The sequence below is a fragment of the Fomitopsis serialis genome (assembly GCF_022376445.1).
Source record: "Fomitopsis serialis strain Sig1Antser10 chromosome Unknown B0H18scaffold_119, whole genome shotgun sequence".
NCBI classification, from domain to species: Eukaryota; Fungi; Basidiomycota; class Agaricomycetes; order Polyporales; family Fomitopsidaceae; genus Fomitopsis; species Fomitopsis serialis.
In genome coordinates, this window is record NW_025955079.1 from 22116 (window position 1) to 48101 (window position 25986).

At 54.9% G+C, this 25986-nt stretch overlaps 8 protein-coding genes across 8 annotated transcripts; 3 read left to right on the forward strand and 5 right to left on the reverse strand.

The window, feature by feature from the left end:
- Positions 1 to 1020: 1020 nt before the first annotated feature.
- On the reverse strand, positions 1021 to 2455 carry B0H18DRAFT_1124259 (uncharacterized protein; the record flags this gene model as incomplete). Its single annotated transcript, XM_048034826.1, has 7 exons — positions 1021 to 1085; positions 1139 to 1422; positions 1480 to 1572; positions 1624 to 1691; positions 1750 to 1908; positions 1961 to 2185; positions 2234 to 2455. The coding sequence occupies 7 exons, from the start codon at positions 2453 to 2455 to the stop codon at positions 1021 to 1023; spliced, it is 1116 nt and encodes a 371-aa protein (XP_047887660.1).
- Positions 2456 to 4089: 1634 nt separating this feature from the next.
- Positions 4090 to 7283, reverse strand: B0H18DRAFT_1124261 (uncharacterized protein; the record flags this gene model as incomplete). The annotated part of the gene is made up of 8 exons (XM_048034827.1): positions 4090 to 4161; positions 4210 to 4524; positions 4564 to 4754; positions 4806 to 4925; positions 4985 to 5263; positions 5328 to 5602; positions 5729 to 5822; positions 6593 to 7283. 8 exons carry the CDS (start codon positions 7281 to 7283, stop codon positions 4090 to 4092), a joined length of 2037 nt encoding a protein of 678 aa, XP_047887661.1.
- Positions 7284 to 9169: 1886 nt separating this feature from the next.
- Positions 9170 to 9524, reverse strand: B0H18DRAFT_1038525 (uncharacterized protein; the record flags this gene model as incomplete). Its single annotated transcript, XM_048030449.1, has 2 exons — positions 9170 to 9411; positions 9449 to 9524. Coding segments are annotated over 2 exons (318 nt in total), but the record flags the coding sequence as incomplete, so codon positions are not given.
- Positions 9525 to 10516: 992 nt separating this feature from the next.
- B0H18DRAFT_884881 (uncharacterized protein) lies at positions 10517 to 11197 on the reverse strand (the record flags this gene model as incomplete). Its single annotated transcript, XM_048041050.1, has 2 exons — positions 10517 to 11110; positions 11165 to 11197. The coding sequence occupies 2 exons, from the start codon at positions 11195 to 11197 to the stop codon at positions 10517 to 10519; spliced, it is 627 nt and encodes a 208-aa protein (XP_047887663.1).
- Positions 11198 to 15348: 4151 nt separating this feature from the next.
- On the forward strand, positions 15349 to 15665 carry B0H18DRAFT_1124263 (uncharacterized protein; the record flags this gene model as incomplete). The annotated part of the gene is made up of 2 exons (XM_048034828.1): positions 15349 to 15463; positions 15511 to 15665. 2 exons carry the CDS (start codon positions 15349 to 15351, stop codon positions 15663 to 15665), a joined length of 270 nt encoding a protein of 89 aa, XP_047887664.1.
- Positions 15666 to 18137: 2472 nt separating this feature from the next.
- Positions 18138 to 19477, reverse strand: B0H18DRAFT_884862 (uncharacterized protein; the record flags this gene model as incomplete). Its single annotated transcript, XM_048041047.1, is given in 4 exon segments — positions 18138 to 18479; positions 18534 to 18693; positions 18712 to 19010; positions 19289 to 19477. The coding sequence occupies 4 exon segments, from the start codon at positions 19475 to 19477 to the stop codon at positions 18138 to 18140; spliced, it is 990 nt and encodes a 329-aa protein (XP_047887665.1).
- Positions 19478 to 20513: 1036 nt separating this feature from the next.
- On the forward strand, positions 20514 to 22513 carry B0H18DRAFT_1124265 (uncharacterized protein; the record flags this gene model as incomplete). The annotated part of the gene is made up of 5 exons (XM_048034829.1): positions 20514 to 20667; positions 20723 to 20990; positions 21045 to 21345; positions 21393 to 21695; positions 21752 to 22513. 5 exons carry the CDS (start codon positions 20514 to 20516, stop codon positions 22511 to 22513), a joined length of 1788 nt encoding a protein of 595 aa, XP_047887666.1.
- A 2629-nt stretch (positions 22514 to 25142) lies between these two features.
- Positions 25143 to 25781, forward strand: B0H18DRAFT_853002 (uncharacterized protein; the record flags this gene model as incomplete). Its single annotated transcript, XM_048039621.1, has 3 exons — positions 25143 to 25199; positions 25261 to 25434; positions 25491 to 25781. Coding segments are annotated over 3 exons (522 nt in total), but the record flags the coding sequence as incomplete, so codon positions are not given.
- Positions 25782 to 25986: the final 205 nt, after the last annotated feature.

Here is a 25986-nt window from a genome sequence, read left to right on the forward strand (position 1 = left end):
GTTGTATGCGTATTGTGATCTGCCATACTCAGATTGAGGATGGTCGGTTACATTCCCATTGTCGTAGTCTGGCATGTCCACCATCTGGTCGATGTGCTCGTTGGATTCGGGCTGGACATGGACGAATCCATCATCCTGGTCCTCCCCACTGTCCTCCGCAATTTGTGCCGCATACATGCGACCCGTCTTGCTGGGTGGCATTCTGCCACCGTTCTTACACTTCTCCTTTTCTCGAGAAGTGTGTCCGGCATCAGGAAAAACTCCCTTGTCTTGACAAGTATTCTAAGTACTGCATGTCTTGAAATCTATAAAGTACTTGGAAAGACAAGTCATATGCTTGAAGTACCTGCACAAGAGAGCCTATGCTTGAAGTTAAGATATCTTTTGTGTCTTCAGACTATTGATGTAGGATTACTCTACATGTCTTGATGAGCTTGCAAGACGTACATGATAATGTGCTTATTTCAAGACATGTGGACATTGTCAATCAACATTTGAATCTCCATGGCTCTCAAAAAAATCTGTGTCTTGTCGTAGTGGGCAACTTCCACAAGTATTGGAACCCAAATTGAGATGAAATTGATAATATTATTGCGCACTGCGCATGACATCACAGCATAGGTAATTGTTAGAGCAGTACAGAGCGTGTTATACAACATTACAGAGCAACATAAAAAATGTATCACCTAACCGCCTTACGAACGACAACTGATGATTGACCAGTGACCAGTGACCAGCAACATGTCACTCATGTCGAGAGAATGTCGAGAAATGAGACAGACAGCTAGACGAATGCCGACACGGATGGCAGGACGGCGATATGGACGGAGATACGGACGGCGGCACGGACGGCGACACGGACGGCAACATGGACGGCGACACGGCGAGATGACGATACAGCAATTGACTATAGAGAGACGAGGAAGTTGTGTAGATGCTGTAGTAGATAGTCTGACGATTGTTCAGGCGCTGATCCAGGATGTACAAGAATGAGAAGATACTTACCTTGGCATGCTGTGCTCAGGCGTCGGAGAGTACGTGGGAAGCCTCACGCCCAGCTTCTTCTTCATTGACCTGAGGCTCGACTGGGGAACAATCGTTCATTGTACACACATACTATTGACAGTGATGCACTTACCCTCAGGCGCCTTCGACGTCGTCGTCTTTGACGACGGTGGCTTCGACGATGTTGGCTTCGATGACGACAGCTTCGACGATGTCGGCTTCGAAGACAACGGCTTCGACGATGTCGGTTTCGAAGACGACAGCTTTGACGATGGCTTTGCAGCCTTCGTTCCGGTGGCCTTAGTGTTGCCAACCTCTACATCGCTCCACGCGATGAACTGCTCGCCAGGGCTACCATCGTCAGCGACGTCTTGCTTATCCTTCGATCTCAAGACTTGCTGCTCATCGATGAGTGCGCTGGACCAACATTGAGATAGACTCGATGTTTAGAAGGTTAGTATTAATGCCACTTACCTGACATTGGTCCACATCATCTCCTTCAGAGCTTGGTACGCCTCCGATGCGTTGCTTTCGAACTGATCCAGGATGCCCATGATGTTGATCCACCTACTCACACGTGAGGGAGAAACACTACGCTAGACAGACTGTTACACTCACTTGGCCGCATATAGCTTGTTAGAGAAGTGGTGAGTCCCTGTGGCTATGTCCACCAACGCCGCCTCGATCTATAAAAGAATTGTTCAGTATTACAGCCGTCCATAAACTAACGTGAACAAAACTTACCGCATTGCACACGAGGGCTATGAGGTTGTTCGGAACCTCACTGAACCGATCGTACACTGCGACTGACGCAGTGTCCCTGTGTCCATGGAACCAGTGCTGCACAATGACGTCAGACAACACCTTGTGCTGGAACGGTTTCTTGCGGTTCACGACGCTCGCCTGTGGGGCCCTTCAAGAACAAGCAGTAAACATCCAAGATGACTGTACATACCTTCATGTCGACCTCGTAAGGTTCGTCCGACTGCCAGGCGATGTCGATTTCGCCGAAGATAAAATTCGGCACTGAGAATTTGCCCTGTGTGTTCGACTTGAGGAGGAATGTTGCGGCTGCGACTCTGCGCTGCGTCGAGAGGCTTCCCAGGCTGTAGGCACTGTCGACCACAATCTTCGCTTTCTTCTTGACCTCATTTTGGAGCTGAGACGCGCCTGTCCACACCTGCAACAAGACTCAGTTCGTTTGATGTGTCAGGAACAAGGGACTTACAACACTGGCGACGTTCTCGCGAAGAACGTGGTTGTGTTTCTTTTTCAGGGTCTTGAACCCTGACACAAGGTAATCAATCTTCTTGCCGTCCTCCGCGCGATGGCGGCGAGCGTCCTTCAAGGCCCTCTTGATGACGAGGTGCTTGTGGGGCAGCTGACTGCTGTTCTGCGTCTTCTCGGAGGTCCACGCGTGGTCGAGTGAGAGGCGGAGGCGGAGGTACATCTGTGAGCACGTAACAATAGGCTTGAGGGTCTCCGGGATGTCCCTGGCCTGCGCACGACAACGACCTTCGGACTTCTGCCCGGCCGCGCTGCTGCTGCTACGTTTGCTTCTCTTGCCTTTGGACTGCCCGGTGTGTAGGTTGCGAGTCTCCCGGGTCGGAAAGAGACCGGAAGGAATCGATGGTGTCGGTAGAAACGACGGGTGGGGGCTGTTGGCAAGCGGATGGGAAGGGGATGTGACGATTCGGTCCCGGAGGGGACGTACGAGCTCAGATACTCGTAGGCGGCACTGTAACGCGGTCGGAGGAGGGTGGTGGAATCATCCCACAACGCAGGGACTCGGGCTGAACGCGTAGAAACTCGTTGAAGCCGGATGAAACGCAGAGAGCCGGAAGGAAACACGGTGCTCGTTGAAGGTGAACGCGGTGATCTATTCGCAACGCAGTAAACACAGGACGCAGTCAGAAACGCAGGGAATCGCAGTTGAGCTCGCTCTCTACTCCTAGGTGGTAGGTAGGTAGGATCCCCCCTCCCGGTCCCCGGCTCCCTCCCTTATGTTTTCTCCGGCTTGCTCTCCCACGCCTCCGCCTCGCTGGCACTCCTCCCCGTACTTCCCTGTTCCCTCCGGTCCCTCTTAAGCCCCCTCCTTCCCTTCCTGTACCGTCTCCCGTCCAGCGCCATGCCCTCCGATGCCCCAGCCAACCCCTCCGCCATCATCTACTCTACCCGCTTCTACCGTCTTCTTGCTCTCCTCCGGGATGAACAAGTCGTCGAGCCGCGTCTTGTCGCTGACAGTCCTACCGAATGGTTGGCCTGGGCCCACGCCGCCCGCTGGATCGTCGTGGGTGATATTCATCTCGTATATTCTCCTTCCGGCGGGCTGACGCTCCTTCCGGTGCGTAGCGCATGCTCTTCGACTCCCGGGCGCGAGCTACTGCGCATGGCGACGTGTCCCTCCCTCTCATCCGCCGGTTCTCCGACGTCCAGGATCTGATCGACTACCTTGACCAGGTGTTCTCGACCATCGCGTCCGAGCACAGCGTCGTTGGCGAGCCGTACCCTGCTATCGCCTGGTCCGCCAACCGCGTCGCTGTTGAGCAGTCCGATGTCGAAGTGGGCCGTCCGTTGCTTCCGGTCCGGTACCTCGAGAGGCCCATGCAGCTCTCCCCCCTCCGGGCTTCCTCCGACAGCCTCGACGCGCTCATCTCCCAGCTCCAATGTTACGCTAGCGTTCAACGTGACGTGTCCGCCTCCTTCCAGTCCGAGGCTCAGCATACCCGCCGTATTCTCTCCGGCCTGGCGTCCAGTGTTGCCGGCGTGCACGATCGTCTTTCGCGTGGCGTGTACGTTCCGGACACTGACTATTCCGGCATTCCGCGTCGCCTTCAGTTCCCTCCGGCGCGTACTAGTGACGATTTTGAGGATGCGGGTGTTGAAACCGAGACCGAGACTGATTTGATGGATGAGGGGGAGAGTGTGCATGAGGAGTAGTTCGTTCCTGTACCCTCCGGTGCCGTCCAGGGCTGCCTCCGGTTGCCCTAATGAGTTGCTTTCCGGTTGTGCTGCCTAGGTAACCTATCCTTCGACGTCCCTTCCGTGTGTAACGCCGTCTGTTGTCCTTTGTAGTTGTTTGCCTTATATCCATTGGTTCCGGGCCTGCTCTGTGGGGCTTCCCACACCGGCCTTACTCTTCGGGGCCTTGACAACCTGCAGAACTTCATCGACAAAGCAGTGAATGCGGGACGATTGACTTACGATCACTTCATCCTCACTGTCCTCATCCATCGCCTCGTCCTCCACGTCTCTGTCTTCCTCCGAATCATCGTCGTCGCTGTCGCTGTCGCTGTCCGAGTCACTGTCCGACTCATGGTCTTCTTCCGTATCGTCCGCGTCCGGCTCGGTCTTGTTCTCCGACTCGGTGTCGGTGTCCAACCAGTCACGCTGTTTCTTCTGCTTCTTGTTGACCCTCGTACCCTTGCCCTTGTTCTTCTCAACCGCTGCACCCTTGCCCTTGGTCTTGACCGCCGCACCCTTGCCCTTGTTCTTGTTGACCACCGTCTGCTGCGTAATCTATCATAGTTTGAGATGAGTAAATAAAGATGCACTCACCTTCACCTTTTTTGGAGGTGAGTCAATGACAACGGCGTCCATGCGCCACACTTTCTTGGCTTTGGCACGCTGCGTGACATTAGTGCGTTGCTCTTCGTCGTCTTCTGACCCACTGTCCCCATGAGCATGGTTGTTTCGCTGCCTTGCCTTCGGATTGTTTTTTGACGTTGCTGACGACGATTGAGGCTTACCTATGATGTTGCTTGCAGATTAGCTAGGAACCTATGGGAGGACCCACATACCGAGAGCTGTCGCAAGGTTACGCTCGTCTGCGTCGAGCAAAGTGTCGCCCCGGTCATTCTTGGCTTTCTCAGGTTCGTTCGCCGGCTTCCAACCAAACGCAGGCCTTGGTTTAGGTTTGGCTTGCATACCACTTCTGTTAGTAGTTCGATATACTTATTAGCTTGTGTAAAAGACTCACGGCGCGGAGGCAGAGGTGCCTCTGGGGGATTATCCACATCGTTTGCATTGCCCACCTCTCGCTCTGGCTCCACTCGCATCTCCTCCTCTGCTTCCGCTTCCGCCTCCGCCGCCACCTCCTCCTCCTCGACAAGCTCGTCCTGTTCTTCATCCTCGCTGAGCCTGATCTCCACGTTCTTCTTCACCTTCTTGCGCCTCAGTTGCTCATCCTCATCCTCCTCGTCCTCTGCGCCAGACGTGTTCTCCTCTAGCAACATAGCTGTGCTCGTCCTTCGTACGTCTGTTGTGAGTTCAGCATTCGTTTCGTGTCGTCCATCCCAATCAACGTGAAGTTGAGCACTCACTGGATCGATGTTCGGCCGCCGCCTGCTTCTCGGCCTGCTCCATCTTCGCTTTCAACTTGTCGTACAACCGCTTCTCGGACGGGGACAGAATGTCGGGCTGGGAGGTCTTGCCATTTCTCTCTGGGGTTTCCTGCCTGCCGCGCTTGGAACCCGTGGCGCCCTTCGATGAGGCTTTCGTAGCGGTGGAGGACTTCTTAGCAGCCGGCGCTGACTTTACAGCGGCCTGACCAGTCTTAGCCTTCGTGGTCGGCTGGCCGGTGGGCTGGCGTGCCGCACTACGGAGAGACTGACGTGTAGCCATTCCAAGGTGCAGTACGTTCACTGAGAGCGAGCGGTGGTGAGTGTTGACGGAACAGTGAAAAATTTTAGATAACACACCGTGTGAGCGGACTCTGACTCACCGCTGGATGAGGTTCTCGAAGTCTTCCGTCGGTCGTAGCGGTCGCGCGAACTTCGGAGGATGATGGAAGCCAAGTGCAAGAGCATCGGAGCGCACTGCGGGCATGAGCACATGAGACTCGCGGCTGGTCGCGGTTCTGGAAGCCTTCGAACCAGACAGCGTTGTTAGTGTTAGCGCTGAATACAATCTATACAGTTGATCTACGTAAGCACTTCAAGATTCACAACACTTGACAGGCGAACTTGAAGGCTGAGTTTCACGAACTCGGGTATATTACACAGACGGTCTACCAAGTGTTCCTGAAAGTCCTGTGGTATACTTCGAGCCTTGTCGTTCTTTTGCTGGAGTTCATTCATTGAAACGGTGCAGTAATTTTGAAGCACACAGGCGCAAAAACAAACACATACCGTTAACAAATTTGTCATTGACTGCTACTGTACAAGCTGTGTCAACTCACCGTATTTGACTGTCCGTAAACGCACGTCTGCTACGCATTCACACATGGTAACAGGACTACACCGCGATACGCAGTGCTCAAGCGGCGGTTTGCAACGGCGAACCACCCCATCACATCGTGGAGAGCAACGGCTCGTAGACTCGACCTCCAGCATGGAATTGGTGGCTGCTGCTGGGCTGTTACCTGACGCACAACAGTTCGGTGCAACCCAGATCATTGACGATGGAGACACGAGCGAGGGAAGGCAAGGCGGAGGCCACAGTGCGTTGACGGTGAGCGGATGCGGAGGAACTTGATGCTTGAACATCAAACTGCGGTGGATGCTGCGGTGGATGAGCGACAGTGAGCGATCAGACCCGCCGAGTATGCACAGGTGCGCGTACTATAGAGACTTATTATAGTACTTACATAGACCGCTGCTTGATGACGATGGTCCCGGGCGGCTCTTCCTTCGCTGCACCATCTGCGCCCGCTGTTCCCGAACTCGTTGTCCCAGAGGTCGCGCCTCCGCCCCATGAGCCTGTAGCCCCGGTGCCTGGCGCGCGCATTGCTGATGCTCCCGCGCCTGAGCCTCGCTGATCTTCTCGTCTTCCCATTCCCTCCCAACTGCACGCCCCTTCACTTCGCGGGTCGACCGCACGTTGGCTGACATCCGCACTTGTACCTCCTGAGTTCCGCCTGAGTTAACGATCCGCAGGGTCCAGCGGGAGGTACGGAACGTCCCAGAGCAGCGGCTGGCCGGCGCGCCTCGCGACTTGAGCCCCTTCTTGATCCCGTCCTGGTGCTGACTGGAGAAGGCGGTGAAGATGAGCTCCCCGGCGTAGGGGTGCCGGGGATGGACAGGGATGGAGGTGAGCTCGGTTACGAGGTCTATCGTGGATTGTATATTGCTGAGGTCCAGTCTGCAAGGCACGCTTTGCATATACATGTTGAGCGTGACGGCGACGAGGTCTACGCTGCCTGACCGCTCACCGTTCCCGAGAAGACAGCCCTCGACTCGGTCGGCACCGGCGAGCAGTCCGAGCGCGGTCGAGGTACCGCCTGCGGTAGGTAGTGGTGCGTCCTCTGGGAGCCTCGCCACACGCTTTGTTGTGACCATCTCGGTGTTTCCTCGTGCAAGCACGGACTAGCTCGTCTTGACGCTTCAATCACAAGCTTGCCGTCGGAGGCGCCACGGTGGGTTGGCTACGGGGCGTGCGTTGTTCTGCATAACCCGGTAATCGGATGATTTGTCTTGCAGGTTGTCCGAGCGAGAGGCGTAGAATTGGTAGAGCGCTTGAGGCCGGCCATTGAGAAAACGAGAAGCTAGACACGAGAAACGAGACATAAGAACAGGGCCTAAACGAGACAAGAAACGAGACTCGAGAAACAATCGAAGTCGCAGATCACGTGACCACACCTGGCGCCCACAGGCTGCCTTCAGTCTCGGAAGTGTAGTTGCATATTTGAAAAAGTGAAGCGAAACGAAAGCAAAGAAAACACGGCCGGGTTCGTAGGTATCATTAATTTATCAGTGGGGCCCACATTAGAACTACTACAATAGTAAGCCTACTGGAAGTGATTGCTGGAAGCCCAGCCATTCCGACGATCGTTCTCGGTCCATTTACACATTTCCCTGTCTGAATGTAAAACAATGGAGGCACGAGTTCCAGTATAATGCATGTTGTAATGTGTGATTTTGCACGAAGGAAAGACTGCAAAATCACCGTGTCGAAGTGGAATGACAAGGCCTGGCTCCACAAGACACAGCTCACCGCCATCAAATTCGCCGATTGGCAAGACGAGGCATACGCCGTCGTCTTTGCTATCTCTATGGGCTCGAGTGACGACATTAAGGTTGACCACAAGTCCGACGAACGGGCTGACCACTGAGATGTTATTACCAGGTAAAATAGCGGCCGTTGCTTCAAGTACTTCGTATTCCCGGGGCAAGAACGTTTGAAGCTACGGCCATATACATTACCTACCGGCATGTTGTGATTGACAACTGAATTACTTACCTGGTCGTCTATGAAACCAAACACATCTGCGAAGACACTTTTGAGGGACTGATAGATCGCCTGGTGGTCTTCCATGTCCCTCGACATGTACGGTAGGAATTGACCATGGTTGGTACGTGTGCAACCTGCTCTGCTCAGCAGAGACGGGGGTATATCAGCAGGCGCAGCATGTCCCTTTGAAGGAATGACATCATAAGCATAGCTCACCAACTGCAGATCGCTGACAGTACTGGCCTGGGTACAGTGTCGATTATACCATGAGAAATGTATTGCTTGGAATGTACGTTCACCGGTCGCCGAATTTGCGTCAACTGTCTTGAAGGGGTCTGAATTGAAGCTTGCAAGGAGACAATCGATTAGGGTTGTTTCATGGTATCTGGCATCGACGTGAAGATGCCGGCAACCAACGAGTGATCCTGGCCTCGAATGGTTAGGACATCCCTGCCAGAGAAAGTAAGTGTGTGAACAACAAACACGATAAGTTACGCACGGTATCATGTTCACCGGCACGCGAATGTAAGCATTTGGGTTAGCTCTCTCCCCGGCTGTGTACGCAGTTTGTAGCTTGGGTAAATACTCGCAATTAGCCACGTCTGAGTCAAGAACGAACCACTGTACCTGAAACTCGAGCTCTTGAAGACTTACTGGTGCACTGGCTTTGCTAGCATTGAACGTGCGTTCTCTGTCCATGCTATGTTCTCCTCCTTGTCACGAGGGGCTGGATACCGTCTGTTCGTAACGGTTTGATAGTCATAGGATGTGAGAATGACTTGGCCTAGAGATGGAATTGGTTCGGGGGCGCAACTAGTATGGCGCGAGGGCAGACACGGTGACGATAACGGAGAGAGAGACGATAGCGAAGACAGAGGAGATAGAGGAGAAGGGGGTGGGGCTGCTCGAGGTCCATCTAGTGCATTGCACGGGTAAACCCCCAGGTGTCTGGGGGCTTACCCGTACCCGTACCCGCCCGGGTACCGTACCCGCTTCACGGGTGCGGGTCACGTGCGGGTACCGCGGGTCTGCGGGTCCATGCGCGGGTGGGCGAGCGAATAGGTGGGTGAGTGGGGTAGTGTGCAAGAGGGTGGGGAGGCTTGCGCAGGCGAGCGGGCAAGCGAGCGAGTGTGCAGGCAAGCCGGTGGGTCAACGGTGCACCCGTTGTCCTCGCTGCCATGCCCCCACCCTCCATCCTCCTCGCTCGCGGTCCTCCGCACTCGTGCTCGCGCGTTCCTGCCATCCGCCCGCGCGTCCCCCGACAGCTCCGCACCCGCAGACGGGAGCGTCCACATGCTTCCCGTCTGTACGTGCCGCCCGCCCGCCGTTCCGCCTTGTTGGTGTGCCCACCCTCACTCGTCCTTCGCTCGCCCGTTTGCCCGCCCAACGTTCATCGGCCATGTCTGCGTGCTGGGCATTCGCCCAGCACGCTCGTGGCCGGTATGCGTGTGGTGCGCGTCCGCACCGTGTCCCCGTCCGTGCCAACTGGCGTGCCAGCTCGTTCTCCCGCCTCGCGGCGCGCACGTTTGGTGGCCGTGTCTGCGCGCCGGGCATTTGCCCATCGCGCTCGCGGTTGCCGTGCGTGTCGTCGCGCGTTCCGGCTTGCTCATCCGCTTGCTCGTCCGCTTGCCCGTCCGCTTGCCTGCCCGCCCGCCCCTCTCCCCGCCTGCCCGCCCGCCCCTCTCCTCGCCTGCCCGCCCACCTTCCCGTATTTCTGCTGACCGGTGAGCTCTCCCATTTGTCCGCTCGTCCGACTGCTCACCTAGGCGTTCACTCTTCCGCGCGCTCGTCCGCCCGCCCGTTTGCTTGCATGTGCGTTCGTCGGCCGTGTCTGCGCGCTGTGCACTTGCCCAGCGCGGTCGCGGTTGCCGTGCGTGTCGTGCTGCACGACGCCGCGCCCTGTGCCCACCCCTCCCCCGTTTGTCTGCTCACCTACCTGCCTGTTGGTCCGTTCGTCTACCTGCCCGCCCGCTCGACTTCCCGCTTGCTGCCCGTCGTCCCACCTTCCAGCTCCCCGGCGAGCTCCATCCACTCATGCACCCGTTCACCCGATCACCAACCCGCTCTTCGCCCACTCTCTTGCAGGCCCCTCCGACTCTGTGTCCACACCCGCAGCCTACGTACCTGTCCACAGGCTCGCTAGCCCACCCGCTAGTTTTGCGCGCGTTCGTCGGGTGCGTTTGCGAGCTGGGCAGTTGCCCAGCGCGCTCGCGGTTGACGTGCTGTCGCTCGTCCGCCCGCCGCCTGTTCGTCAGCCGTGTCTACACGCAGAGCATTGGCCCTGCGTGCTCGCGGTCGTCGTGCGTGTCGTGCTGCACGTCACCGCGCCCTGTACTTACTGTTAGTAAGCCCACTCGCGGTGCCTGGACTCACCTGGTACTCGTCCTCGTCCTCGCCCTCGCCCTCGCCCGTCCGCTCGTCCTCTACGCCCGCCGTCCATTCGTCGTCCACGCCCAGTGCATCGCTTCGTGGCTGCGTCCAGGCCCGCGGTGTTCGTCGGTTGCGTTTGCGCGCAGGGCCCTTGCCATAGGAGTTCGCCGCGCGCGCGCATGCGCAGTGTTGCGGTGCCTGAGGCCGTGCACGAATCGACCTGGTAGAGGGAGAGGGAGCAGAGGCATCCCCGCGAGTTTGGGCGCTCGCGGGGTTGCCTCTTTTGGCAATACCCACACGGCTGCAGGGCGGGTATGCGGGTACGGAAATCGCTACCCGGACCCCTACCCGCGAGTACCCGTACCCGTGACCCGCGCGGGTTGGCCGTACCCCTGCAATGCACTATGCATGTGTGTTCCGAGGGCTTACGTTGCAGAGCCTTCGGGATGTTGCCTAGGGTCATATACACCGGGTAAGCCAATTTGTTGCCTGTGAACTGTGTGAGCTGAGTCTTATCCGTCGAGATGATGACCGGGGCCAACGCTGCGCCAGTAGGTAGGAGACTCTGCGCCCAAGGCAACGTTAGTCATAGTCTTTGAGTAATCAATACAATACTCACCTGTACGGCGTGCCACCACTTCCCGGTCCACATCTCTGAATATATGCGGTTCTTCTTCGTCTCGTCCGAGAACATCCAGCTCGGTCGATAGACGATGTGGTCGGCATGAGCCGGATTGCCCAGCAAAGCCTTGATGGCTTCAATAATGCAGCGAAATTGCAGAAGGTGGTGTTCGCCAGGTCGATCCTTGAACGAAAGCCAATGTTCCTTCCACCGCGCACGCTCCGGTAGGGAGTCAACCTTTTGCAAGAGTGCTCTTGTGTTATGATACGAGAGCCCTAGCTTCTCCTTGACCTGTATATTTTGTCAGACTCTTCAAGTTGAGCCCACAAACGCACACTAGTGCATTGCAGGGGTTCGGTCAACCCGCAGGGGTCAGGGGTAGGGGTACACGAGGGTAGGGGTAGGGGTTGCCATATCCAGTACACCCATACCCGCCAGTTACCCCTTATGGAAAGCGGCGCGGCGAGCCACCGGGGACTCACCACCAGCTCAGATTTGAATCTCGGGTTCTTACTTTATGTGGCAAGCCAAGCCTGGGCTCGCTAGAATAAAATATACATTTACCCAAACAAGCATGCTCTCGTAAGCCTAAGTAACAATCAGCAACCGTAGTCACCCTGCAGCTCCTCCCACTCCAAGTCTCCCCTCTCCGAAATCCACCTACCCACCATGTCTGGAAGTCGTGTCAGTCACAGGCCGAAGGTCCCTACAGAGAAGCGAAGAGCAGCTGAGTCACCACCACGAGATGCGAAGACATCAAAGAAATCACGCACCGAGAATCATGCTGACACTCAGTCAAGCACGAGTGGCAGTAGCCACAAAGCCCTCACAGGCCCTCGGCCTTCAACAGCCAGTACAGGAGCTTCGGCATCGAGCACGAAGGTCTCGGCAGCGAGCAAGAAGGTCTCGGCAGCAAGCACAAAGGCATCGACAGCGAGCAAGAAAGCATCAACGGCGAGCACGAAGGCATCAACGGCGAATGCGAAGGCGTCGACAGCGAGCACGAAGCCCTCAGTGAGGCAGCGCCATCAGGAAAAACCCACTTGGCTTGGCAAGATTGGGTGAAGCTTTACAAGATAAGTTGAACATATATGAGGCCATGTAAGATCTATCTTACTTGGGCATGTACAACTCCAGCTTGCTGCACTTGTAAAAGCCTTGTAGACTTGAATAAATGTAGATTAATGTCTGTGGTGCCTGTTCAAAAGACGTTGTAATTTCTTGTCATCCCAAGAATACTTTCCAAGAGACTTCATTTGTATTCAAAGCTTCAATACAAGCTGTTGCTCATTGTTCTCAGTTCTGCATTGAAGTGACATGACAACAATGACACAATTGTATTCATTGAACTGTAGTATATTACTTTGCAATTGTATCTACTGTATGCTCTGAATCGTAGTACTAGGGAGTGTACATTCACCTATATAATGGAGAACATGCATAGGAACATGCGTAACAAGGTAGGAGACAATGCACAAATGGAAATGAGAACAAGAAGATCAATGCAAGAGCGGAGCGACAAAGAAGAGAAACGCGCCACGAACCGGATGTGCCACCAAGGCCACCGTGCGTTGACGAGGTCCTATGCGATAGCACGGTGTCCGATATAATGAGCAACGACGGGCGCACGACGATCCTACCACACGCACGGCGTCGGGTGGGCGTACCAGTCCTAGCCCTTCGCCTTCTGCGTCCCCGAGGCGCGGTCATCGGATATAAAGGGCGAGCCCTCGACCGGCCCGTTTGCTTCAGCATCGGCGGCGAGGGACTCTTGCTCAATGACGTGGGGCGTCCCGTGGGTGCTGTGCGAGGCGATGCGGATGTTTGCGTCGACGAAACCCGGTGGCGTCGACGGCGATGCGTACGATGCGGGGCTCGTCTAAGTCGAGTACGACTGTTCAGGCGTGTCGGGCGTGTCGGGGCTCGTGGGCGGACTTGGGTACGCCGTGCTGGCGTCGACGGGCATGGGGTGGGCTTCGGTGGCGACGTCGACGGACGCGCGGCAAAGCTTGGCGTGGTGGTCGACGTGGCGCCGTATGACGTCGTCGACAGTACTGGTGTCGGCGCAGGCAAGGGGAGCACGTACGTTGGGTATGGCCCGTGGCCCTTGAAGTCCCTCCGCACCTTCGCCTCGAACTCCTTCAACGCTGCAGGCTCGATGTTGAGCTGCCACTCGAGGTAAGAGCACATCTCTCGCTCCATTTGGTTGATCTCGCGGAGGGCGAACATGCCCTGGCCAACGATGCTCCACGACTTGTTCGAGTATGTGTCGTTGCAGATGACCTTGGACGCACGCGATCATGAAGGCGGAGATGAATAGACGGTGGTTCCCCGCCGCCCGTGTGAAGTCGCGTTCTATGGAGGGCGTAGGCGAGAAACAACGCAAGAGGCGGTGACGGTGCTGGCGGATTGGCGGTGGATAATGGAGGGAGGTCCGGGCACGCTAACAAATGCGTCACGAACCTCGCACAGAGCTTCGCAGTCTCTTTGTGTCCGTAGTACGGGTCAGGCTGGAGGAGTACGTTAGTGTACAGTAGGCTTGCTACTTCAGAGGTGAACGCACGATGCCATGATGTGCACTATGCCCGCTACTTCCACTCGATGGCGCTGGCGGCGGTCTTGAGGAAGTTATCTTGTTCGCTCTCCGGAAAGGCGAAGGATGGCGGGCGGTAGACGGACCCTGGACAGCAGCCATGTTGGTATGGTAGTCAAGCGTCGAGACGGAGCCACAGACAAGCGCGGTGGCGGTGGGCGACAAATGGTGGCGGCGGAGGGAGACTGGAGGGGACATAAGTCGGCACACTTGGCGTATAGCGACACAGAAGCCTCGGAAGGGGTTAAGCAAGCGAGCGTGCGTCAGCGCCGTGCATTGGCATACCCGTACCGTATACACTTTCTGCACCAGTGAAGGCGATGGGCAAGTGGGCACGTGGATCAGTGAACAATCGCATGGGTGGCTGGCCGGCTGAGAGGGTGCACGGAAGCGGGACAAGAGGGGCGCATGCGAGGCACGCGAGAGGGGCCATGGGTGAGGGTGTATGATCGTGTGAGTGGGCAAGAGGGCAGGTAGGCCCGCAGAAAAGCGGCCAGCCGGCCAGCAAGCGAGAGGGCAACGGCAAGCGGGCGGGAATACGAGGCCGGGCTGGCGGGTGAGCAGCGTGGGTGGGCTGGCAAGTGAGTGGATGTGTGGACGAGGAAGCGAGCAAGTGGATGCGCAGATGGACGAGCTGGCGAACACACGATCAGGCGGAGGCACAAGTGGGCGGACGGGCAAGATAGATGGAGAGTAGCTGAGCAGGGAGACGTACATAGGCGGCCAGACTGGAAAGTGAGCAGACGGTCGAGTGGGCAGGCGGTCGAGTGAGCAGGCGGTCAAGTGAGTATGATGGAATGCGAGCTGTTGCATAGCACAGACAAAAGCACTATGCTGAGCGATAGCGCACTGACGAAAAGGATGTGGGTCAATATTTCCAACAAGGATGTCCCTGGGTGCATACGTACGATCCCTTAGAACTCAGCTGCTCTGAGGATGTGAGCACTGGGAAAGTCAGAAGCGAGCGTCTATGACTTGCATCCGCGCCGCAAATCGCAGTCTCGCGCGGCGTCCGCTTTCTCGCCCATCCGCTTTCTCGTACGTCTGTTCACTGCTTTCTCGCACTTCTGTTCAGTGCATGCTCAAAGTTCTCTCCTTCTCTGCTAGCTCTTTCGCCCGCCTACATCTTACCGTATGCGCATTGCCGTCTGCCGGCCAACTCGCGCGAGTGGTACAAGGCCACTTCCTCCTTCTCCTTCCTCCCTGGGCCGTCATGCATGCTCCCGCGGTCCGATTTCTGCCCTGGGAGGTCCTTCTCTAACGTTTGGTACGTTGATTTGGAATCTTGCAGCTCTAGCGAGACTTAAACACGACTGCACAGGCTCGGACTCGCATGATGTGAAGGCAGTGAATGCAAGTCCACCGATAGGACCTCACAGAATGCGAGGAATGCAGAGCAAAGGAGGCGGTAGGGAGGTGAGTACTTAGAAGGATGCAAGAGAAAGACGATGGGACATGGAATGGAAGGGCACGATGCGACGATGCAAGTACGGAGTGTGAGCACAGAAGCCCAGGTTCGCCCTCGATCTTACCTCCGCCTCACCACCGTTGTCGCTAGTGCCTGCGCCAGTATGCGTATCGATGCGCGATGCTTGCCACGAAGATAGCGGCCACGCTGCCGCTCCAGGGCTGGGTCAGCTCCGCCATCCAGAAGGAGCTGCCCTGGGACGGTGACGATGATAGTTGCGTATGGTCCCTCGCAGGTGAGCTTCACCCGGCGTGCATCATTGCATGTGCTGACTCACCGCAGCGGGCTTCAGCACCTCCTGCCCCACGGTGAACCCCCAACCTGCCCATGCAGACCTTCCCCTTGCGCCCGTGATCGGCCAGAACGCCAGCGTGTTGTACAACAGCACTGGCGGGCGCGCCCGTCTCCGCCGACGGGAGACGTGGATGGCATGGTGACACAACATGAACACGACGTTCACCACGATCCTCTCGGACAGCGGCGTTACGACCGTGTTGGACGGCCTGCGCGGAATGGTCTTCGCGGGCCCGCCGCGTGAACACGTTGGGTTCGGGGAGTCTGCGGTGAGTCTGCGGTGATCACAAAACGGATGGTGGAGCAGTGCATCGACCGTAGCACAGTGAGTACCATGGCTTGGCTTGAAGTACAGTAATTGCATATCTATTTGAGACCTCATTTGTACGTATAGTAGACTTGTGAAATGGATGATAATGGAAACAACAGACTCCGGTGTGAAGCTCATACTCAGAAGCTGTGTGACTAGTACTGGTATGTCTGTATGTCTGTACATCTACCAGTATGTCTACGTCTACCATAATGTCTGGTAAGCATATTTGGTACCCCAGTTGTTCAAGAGGAACTTCGTTGCCTTGTCCAGTACAGTATTCGACGTCCAGTCTTGTGGTACTTGAGCAGGTAAATCTACGGACAAGGGCTTAGGGAATTTGGGAATCAGCTGACACGACTGACGAATCAGTCTTAATGGTACTATCTCCCCGGCTGTGGTCCCATCCACTCTCAACGGCATCTTCTGGACGTCGTACATCATATGTACAGGGTCTGCCGAGGCCGGGAGCTTTGCGTACCACTCAACGTACGCCAATGGACCTGAGTGAGCCCATTCTTCCGGTGCAGGCATGTCCGCCATCATCCCATGCTGACGTATCTTCTGAGGCAAGCGGAAAATGACCTTCACCCGCCCGATTCTGGTACCTAGATTTTCCCGGTCAGTAGCTTGTAAGTGGGCATATATTCTGAACATACCTTGTAGTCCCGTTGCCTCCGCGTCATCACCCTGTAAGACCACTACGGTATCGAATCTTGCCGCGTCTGTTCCGCACGCCGGTTTGGCTTTGACAGCGTCGCGTTCAGGTTGAGTGTCGGTAAGGGGAATCGTCTGAACTTGAAGTTATGGAAGACGTCCAGACGCGAGAATGGTAGGAACGTGCTTGCCATGTCAAGCTCCTCAGGGTAAGTCGACGGCCGAGTTTGAGCGAGTAGATGTATTGGTTCAAGGCTTTGGTGAACCCGCGAGCGTTGTGTTTGTCGGCGATCGACTGAATCGGTTGCTGGACGACGGACGGATGCTTGGGCATCATAAGGCCGGTTCTGGGACGGTGAGGGTGAGGTTCTGGAGGGATGCGAGAGTCGTCAGAGTTGCCGGAGTCCTCTCGAAGCCTCTGGCGAAGCGTCTCGAACATCGCGACTTTCTCCTGGCGATCCAGCCATTGACCATCTGAGGGCGTGCGTCGCGATGATTGGATGCTCGCCACGCTTTCTTCGCGCAGTCGATGTGCAAGCGTTCGAACATCTCGGTATTATAGTTGTCTGTTGTACCGAGATTTCGAATAGACACGATGTAGTGATGTAATGAATGGAATTTGGGGATGTCTAGGTGCTCACGATACCGAGTGTCTTCAAGATGATTTGTTCTTGTGGTAGGTCTTCAACGTGTCGTCCATGTACAAGAGGGTCGTCTCGTCGTGCGTCGGATACTGCGCTAAGTAGATGAAATCGAGGAGCGCGCGGAAGGTGTGGATGACAGCGTTAGGGACTCGACCTACGAGGCACCCCAGAAGAATGCGGGCCATGTCTTTGCGCTCGCTGCCGGACACCTGCGAGAGCGAGGAAATCCCGTTCTTGAAATGTCGAGTTCCATACGCGGGCGGAAGACATCGGATACGGGCGTCGAGCTCCTTCTCGTCCATAAGTTCGCCGCACCATTCGACGATGTGCTTGAAGACGCCCTGGTAGAGCTGGTGGAGGACGTCGGGGGTGATGCACATGTGGATGTCGGTAAATGGTAGGTCCTTCCAAAACGGCTCAACAACGTAGCCGGAGACATTGAAGTCCTTACACGCATTGAAGAATGGTGAAGATCCCTTCACGCCTTTCGCCTTCGCCTTGCGTAACACGTCCAGTGTCCAGAGCTGGCGTCGGGGGTCCTTGGTGCGTCTTCTCCAAGGCAGACTCGGGACATTGACAGATGCTGCAGGTCCCGTACTTGGCACAAGTGACCAAGCATTGCTCGGGATAATCTGCGACGTACGATGCGAGAACAGGGTGTACTCGGCGAACCTTTCCATCGCCCCGGTAACATCGATTCCTTTTTCCCGGCCTCGATCAACGGCTTGAGGATCATCTTCACTGAGCTATGGAAAAGCTGCTGCACCATAGCGCGGTGCTTGCGCTCAGTGAGGCCAGTTGAGTCCACCTTGTCTACAGACAAGTACCCGATCAGCACACAGGCATGTTCTGAAGGCTTACGTCGCAAGGCCTTCGGAATGTTGCCTAGGGTCATGTACACAGGGTAAGCGGATTTGTTGCCTGAGAATTGGGTGAGTTGTGTTTTATCTGTCGAGATGATCACCGGGGCCAACGCTGCACCAGCCGGTAGGAGACTCTTGCATTCACGGTGACGTTAGTAATTGTCTTTGACTAAGCAGTATGAGACTCACTTGTACGGCGTGCCACCACTTCCCTGTCCACATCTCAGAATAGATGCGGTTCTGCTTCGTTGCATCCGAAAACATCCAACTCGGCCGGTAAACAATGTGGTCGGAGTGAGCTGGATTTCCGAGTAGAGCCTTGATGGCTTCGATGATGCATCTGAACTGCAGCAGATGCCGTTCGCCTGGTCGATCCTTGAACGAAAGCCAGTGCTCCTTCCACCGTGCACGCTCCGGCAGGGAGTCGACCTTTTGCAGAAGGGCTCTCGTGTTATGGTACGAGAGTCCCAGTTTCTCCCTGACCTATATATATTGTCAGACTTTTCGAGTTCAGCTCACTAAATGCAACGCACGCACCGAAGGTATATCCAGAAACCTATCAACAGCACCCTGACTGATACCCTCCTTGATACACCAGGAGGCGATCTCCCAGTCCGTTTCGGATTCGAACGGCTCCCATAGTGATTTAGGAGGGTCGTCCTCGTCTACGGTAAGCAAGTCAGTATTTGTATGACAGCTCATTCGCATTCAGCACTTGCCTGCGCATCTTTGCCTGTCCTTATCTTTCCTCTTTGCAAGATGGTGTCGCCAGGCTTCTTGAACGGTTTGTCCCTCTCCTCTCACCGCCCCAGCTTTCTGATCCACGACCTCGACTCGGGTGTCATCGTCATCATCCAGCGCGATGGCTGTGCGTCGTGCTGGTGCTGACGAGGACTCTGCAGTTCTTGCAGTGCGACTCGGCCCGGCGGTAGGCACAAAGATGAGGTCTTGTGCTTCGTCTTCGTCCTCGTATTCGCCCTCATCCTCGGTCTGGTCCTGGCTCAGATCTTCTCGCTCGAACGCCGCGTCGGAGCGGACGTATGATGGTCCGGCAGCAGTCTCGTTATAGTGTTCGTCCCATAGTTCGTCGGTGCCGTCACAATTGCAGTCCGTTGGTGCGTCGTCCCGAGCTATACCACTTGATGTGCTTGCTGCCGGAGCAGGTGAGCGCGTATACCTTTTGTAAGATCAGTAGCACTTCTACGAGGTAAAATTAAAATATGTACTCACCTGCGGTCAGCATGCGCCTTCCTAGTGCTTGTTGCACCGCGGTTCCTCTTGTTGTCCACCACCACTTCATTCTCGCTGCTAGAGTCCTCCGAATCCACGAAGATTTCCCGCAGCTTTCCTTTCTTGTACCAGCGACATTGGCGGCTGGTTGACTGGTGAGCCATTAAGCCTTGCGTGGTGTCGAAGTATCCATAACACGCCTCGCAGGTCTGTGCGAACAGGTCTTCCAAACCGCGCGATTTCTTCGGCATGTTCTACTCTTCTTGGTAAGCTTCTACATGCACAGTAAATCCGCGTCCAAAGAAACAGAAATTCCACGAACACTCACCCGTATTCGCAGCGAGCAGCGAGGGCTCTGGGATGGTGGTGATGGTGAGTTTTTGCGTTCAGAATGGTGGCGTAATTCGCAAGCACCTCTGCGGCGTTTAAACGCCAAGGTGCCTTTCTTACGTCTTGTCCAGCGTCGGCCGTGCTTGCTTTCAAGCGCTACTTGGATCAGCAAGTCTTGTTGTATCTCTATCACAGCTAGTGCGTCTGTCTCTCCAGATAATCGTGTTCAACACTTTACCTTCGTTTGTCATGCCCTTACTTCGCTCACCGTTCGTTTGTTTACATATTCACAGAGGTGCCTGGTCGTACGCAATCTCTTATTCGCCCCCACGCTTCTGCCAACAGCCCTACCTGAGTTCTGGTGAGCGCATTGAACGGCTTTCAAGAAAGCCCTCGTGTTACCTACGACGAGCAAGGATATTAGTGAGTACCTACATTGCTCTGGTCAGGTCTGAGATGCCGTTCTGTATTCTGTAGCCGAGTGAGTGCGGCGAGGCCGCACTCATCCAAATAAGGAAACTATCCGCCCAATTGTCAGCATGAACACGGTGAAGTGTTCAATGGCAACGGGATGCGGGATGCGATATGCGGTACACCTTATGCGGTGTGCCGATGGTGGAAAATACGAACCGTCCGTCATCACATCCTCCTAAGCTTGTGCGCACGGATCCTATCTTCGTGAGGGAAGAAGGACGCCTCGGCAGCATTGTGCTGTCCCAATCACACAGGTCGTATTGTTGCATGTGGGTTCGATAGATCGTTATTGGACGATAAGATCGTGAGTGCCGCTGTTTCCCAGTGCCCGCATTCTGCAGCAGACTGGGGCCCCTAGACCTTGGTGGCTGGCTTCTAGTGGCGCCGGTGGCGGTCACTTGGGCCCTCAATCATTATCTTATGTATGCGGTACTTCTTTCAGTCGGATCTACCTCAGGCACCAAACCGTATCCCGTTTCCCTCATGTCCTCGATACGTTACGTTCACGGGCGCGATCCGCACATCGTCGCCGACCCCGGCTCGGACGACAGACACGTCATTGACTACGCTCACCACTACAGGCTATCGTCTAAGGACACCCCTACAATTTCCGACCTTTGGGAGGGGGATACTGAAGGTAAGCACATCGCATCGCATCACACACAGAAGCAATCTCACCTCGAGCACCTCAGGCGCATCGCTCTCTCCCCCATCCTCTGCCAGTGGTCCAACGTTCTCCCCCGAGCCCGGGGAGAAAGGGCTCTACGAAGATATTGCAGAGCTGGGCAACACGATCAAGCAGTGGCACCTCGCCGACAAGATCTTCGGAGCGCTGCTCGAAAAAGACGGTTTCCCTTGGCTCTTCAACACCATCATTAGCCACGACAACATCACTATCCAGGACTGGCAGGAAACAAGAGCATTCCTTGAAGACCATACACTACTCCTACGTTACCTATCGTGCGTAACAGGCGCCTTATGACACCACTGTACACGCTGATATTTTTCCGAAAGTTTTGCTTACGACCCCGCCATGCGCAAACTGGACGTATTCGGGCCATCGAACCTACATCAGGTAGTCACCAATTCGATGACCAAAGCAGTCTCATCCACAGTCCAGCCATCATCGGCCCAAGTTGTTCTCATGGACGGCGCGCGAGCACTCATCAACGATAACGTCGGATACATCCCTGACGCCGTGATGACAATCGGCGTGACAAAGAAACTGTCGACAAACGATCCAATCAACGTCACTCTTGACACGTTTGTGACTGAGACATCGTACACCCAGACCCTCAAGAAGATGCTCAAGAAAGTAAGTAAACCTTTGTATTTGATCGGTTGTTGACTCACTATTCACAGCTCCTTATTGCAATGGTGAAACAGGGCGAGGGTCCGCTCCTCTTCACCGGTATCAACATCGATGAACTCGACTACATCGATCCAACCAAAGACAATTCAAAGCCGGACGACAAAGGCTTTGTAGCTGGAGGCGGCGAGGAGAACGACGTACTGTGCACCGGCTGGAAGCGAGGAGATGAAGTGCTTGTCGGTAGGCTCAAAGGCCAATGGTTTGTCTTCATCCCAGAAGATCGCGACGGATTGCAAGAAGCCCTCGATACGTACACTGTGATTGACGACTGGATGAAGTGGTTCTATTGTGTGGTACGTAACTGTCGTCTTTACCTACATTCCGTTCGATTGGCGCTAACCTCACTCAGCCCATCCAGCATGAATACCCGGAGGGCTCAGACGTCGCTGCAGTGCGCGATGCCGTCGTCAAGAAATATCGAGGGGCTATCCGCAACATTCGCGAAGAGGCGCACAACCAACGCTTGCACGCTCTACTCCTCGAGGCGATCAAGAAGCGGAAGGCAGACCTCGTGGCCAGCCTGCGGCGGCAGCTCCTCGAAACACCGGACTTCTTCGACCCTCCCATACCGGATCCCATCCCTTCGTTCGTCAACGACATCTGGGGCGGCGCGCGCCATATGGTGGAGGACATCTTTAACGGGCGTGGTTACCGGGCCAACGACAGCAACTCGAATGCGCCCAGAGGTGCCGCCAAGCGAGCAGCTCTCCTCGAAGTAGCAGATAGCCTGAAGCGACAACTCGAGGAAGATGAGAAGGCAGGCGACGCCGAGATCATCGACAGCTTCTGCAAGAAGCAGCGCATGAACACGCCGCCGCCGCCTGTCCACTTGCAGGAAGGCGCGTCGCAGGAGACCCTAATCGGAGACAAGGGGCACAGTGACGATTCTGCCAACAGCTCTTTTGACTCGCAGGGCAGCGGGGAATCTGCCGGCAGCGCGTTCGATCTCAACCTGGCCTTGGCCGACTTCCGCTCGCTGGCCACCTCCCGTGAGACGAGGAGCGACACTAGGGGAGCGTCGAGGGGAGCGTCGAGGGGAACGTCGAGGGGAGCGTCGAGGGAACGTCAAGGGAACGTCGAGGGGAGCATCGAGGGGAACATCGGTGAATAGGCATCAGTGAGTGAATGTGGCTGCGTAGTGGCAGTGTAGTGGCGGCGTAGTTTACAGTTGGTAGCATCTCGTCTTCGTTGTTCTTCGACCATCGCTTTCATGTCGTTTTCGTATTGCTTTCTTGTAGCGCCTGTGAAATACATCATTCATGACATATCGCCGGGGTCGTGTGAGCAAACATAAGTGAGAATAATAAGTCTTGGGCGCCTTCACGTCTAGTGATGCTAGTCTAATGCTAAGTACATACCTTCCTACTACCACCAGTAGTCTGTAAAGCACCTCTCATCAGTACTGTCTTACTCGCACGTCATGATCGCACCGTTTTCTCTCACTGAAGATGAACAGCAGAGCTTGATTGCGCTGCTCGAAGCAACGCCCAATCCCACGCAAGTCTTGTCATACTTGCTGGCTCGGTTACAAGGGAACCAGGACGTTCCCAAGAATGACTCGAGTCGGTCAGGTACGAGTAACTCCTACATACTAAGTTCCAAGCAATACTGATATCATTTGTGATGTACCACAGGTACTCTAGAATCAGTGCAGAGCATGGAGAACGTGCTCTCAACTTCTAACGGGTCCTCTCTGTCGGAACGGCGTCAGACACGGTCTCAAACTCGACAGCGAGCCACGAACGATACACAGCAGGTAGATACTACCAACAATCAACAACGTAAGCTGCGCTTGATTGGTATGTGCTGGTCTGACACTGACGTGACTCCTTCAAGAAGGGAGGCATCCTGTCGACGTTGCATTGGGCCCCAGCACAGTTGGGCCCACCAGGACAACACGATCGCGGCAACGAAAGCAACCGTATGCGCACGAAGAAGGAGACCCTGCTGGACGAGGGCAATCTTCTCATCGGCGTAATGTCCTGCGACGGCGGTCCCGCTCGCCATGCTGGAGAGGAGGATTGCCATTCTGCCATCGAGCAGGTGTCGCTGCCTCCAATATAGCATGGGAATCCGATCAGCTAGCGGTGCCATCACAATCGTCAAAAGCCAGCGTACACAAGTTCTTTTCCAACCTAACTAACAATCTCACAGATCAAGCGTTTGTGAAATGTTGTAAGTCCGTGCAAGAAGGCACGTTCGGTTGGCTGCCGGGTCAGCGGTCCTGTTGCACAGCAAATGAGCCAGTGAGGACGCTTGCTACACAATGCGCTACAGCGCTGAACGACGAAGCAACATCTGACTTCGTGATCATGCTGAGGCTCATCCAGCTAGCGTGCCGTTGTAGCAAGTACGTACTTATTATCTCACAGTCGTTCATGAGCTTACAACCAGGTCTGACAACATCAAGTTTGCGACAATCTGAACCTGGTCTTACCAACACCAACATCTGGCACACCGAGCTGGAAACAACGACCACTGTCGCGAAGAGAACCTTCTTGGATTGGGTTGCTACTGGCAACAAATTTGCGTTCGTCGCGGGAGGAGGTAAGCCTTGTAAAACGTCTTTGATGAGTGCTGAACAATGACATTTGTCCAGGCTCAGTGTATATACTGATTTTGATTGCCGTCCAGAACGTCAGGGTACCATTGGCTGGCGCCGATGGTCATACTGCCCAAGACATAGGCAATATGCTGCGTTGGCCTGACGGTATGTTTCAGTATCTTCGTATGAATGGCAACTTTTCACTAACCTAACATACAGACTCACGCTCTGGACGTCTGGTGAAGGAGACGATTGTCCCTACAATAGCCAGCCTTCAAAATCACTACCCGTCAATGCTGGAGGATTTATTTCCAGTGTCAGCAACAACAATCAACAGGTACGGGCTTAGAACTTCGCTTGAGCTCAGCGATTGTTTTTTTGACAAGCTCAAATACAAGTACGTACTATACAAGTTGGCCCTATAGAAGTTGAATATCTTATACTCACAACGTCTCTACAGCACTTTCAGCCTCGTCCCAAGGTTGAAAAGCGCTTGGGAGTCTTGCTATCAAGACTCTCTTGTTACAACAACATCGGCGACACCAGACGTGCGAGGCGCAGATGAATTGCTGGAGGAACCACCAATACTATCACCGCTCTCACCGCTCTCCTCGCTGTCGTCGCTTTCTCCACTCTTATCGCCAACGCCCGTGCTGGCGACGATGAACTCCGAGCTGGTCATTGTCACATCCTACGACCCTCAGAACGAGAACAACAGACGATATCCCGGCCCCCGTGACCCCCGTGACAAGGAGGAGAAATCACCTGGACTGAGAACGCGCGCTCGCAGGCTAGCAAAGCAAGTGCGCCGGTCAATATTCAAGATCTAGAGAACCAGGTAAATTAAAAAACATACATATCACATTGACAATCATGATGCTGATAGTATTGTTTGACCTTAGCTTCGAACATTGTACGCTGGCGGGGAGAAATGCAATTCGGCATCATATGTGCGAGTGCCTGTGAGCACCATACCGTATGTAACGTCACTCTCCAGTTTCTTGTGTACCCACTCAACCTTCCGTCTTTGGTCTTCGTGTGCAGGGACGTCCTTACCATCAGAGGGGCGCAGAACAGCTTGATTGCCACCATCTGCACATCCATGCCTGACGCCATCAAATGCAACTTGATGGATCGTCTCATCGCCAGCTTCGATTCCAATCCTTTCAAGAAAGTAGACGTCGGTTCGGCCACCAGTGACAGTACATTCGAGGCCATACATTTTTCGTGGTACAATCGCCACTGTACTCAGGTACGTACCGCAGAAGTTGACCTATCAATAGCACTGTGCTCACTACAGCGTCTCACTGCAGGGACATTCTGCGCCGAACGATATACCTCCATCACTGCTCCGCAGAGCGAATTGCACTCGCACGAATCACCGTCAATTTATACCGTATGTGTCGAAGGACATGGAAGACCACCAGGCGATCTACCAAGCGCTCAAAAATGCATTCGCCGATATGTTTAGCTGGATAGACGACAAAGTGAGTTGACTGTCAATGAATCAATTCGTTCTGGTGCCTAACATGTAAGTTTCTAGTTTCAGTCAGTCCTGCCGATGGAATACGAGCGACTGGAAGCTACCGCCGCTATCCTTCCCGGTAACAATGTCTCAGCGGTCAGCCCGTTTGCCGCCCTCGTCGTCAACCTCAATGTGGTCACCCGAGCCCATCGAGACCGCCAAGACGACGGCGTATGCCTTGTCTTGCCGATTGGAGAATTTGAAGGTGGTGAGTTGTGTCTGGTGGAGGCCGGCCTTGTCATACCGCTTCGAAATGGCGATTTTGCTGTTTTCCCCTCATGCAAACTCACTCACTTTAACCTACACTATACGGGATCTCGTGCTTCCATCGTTTTACACACAGACAAGGAAATGTCCAAGTGGACCGCAGAGGATCGTAACGGCTGGGCTTCTAATAGTCATTTCAGATAAGAATGTGTCTTATCATTGTAGTCATTGTAGTACCACTAATTACACCCTTATAACGACACGTACTACGGCGCTTTAGATTTTTGAACGGTCAGTAAATCTACTA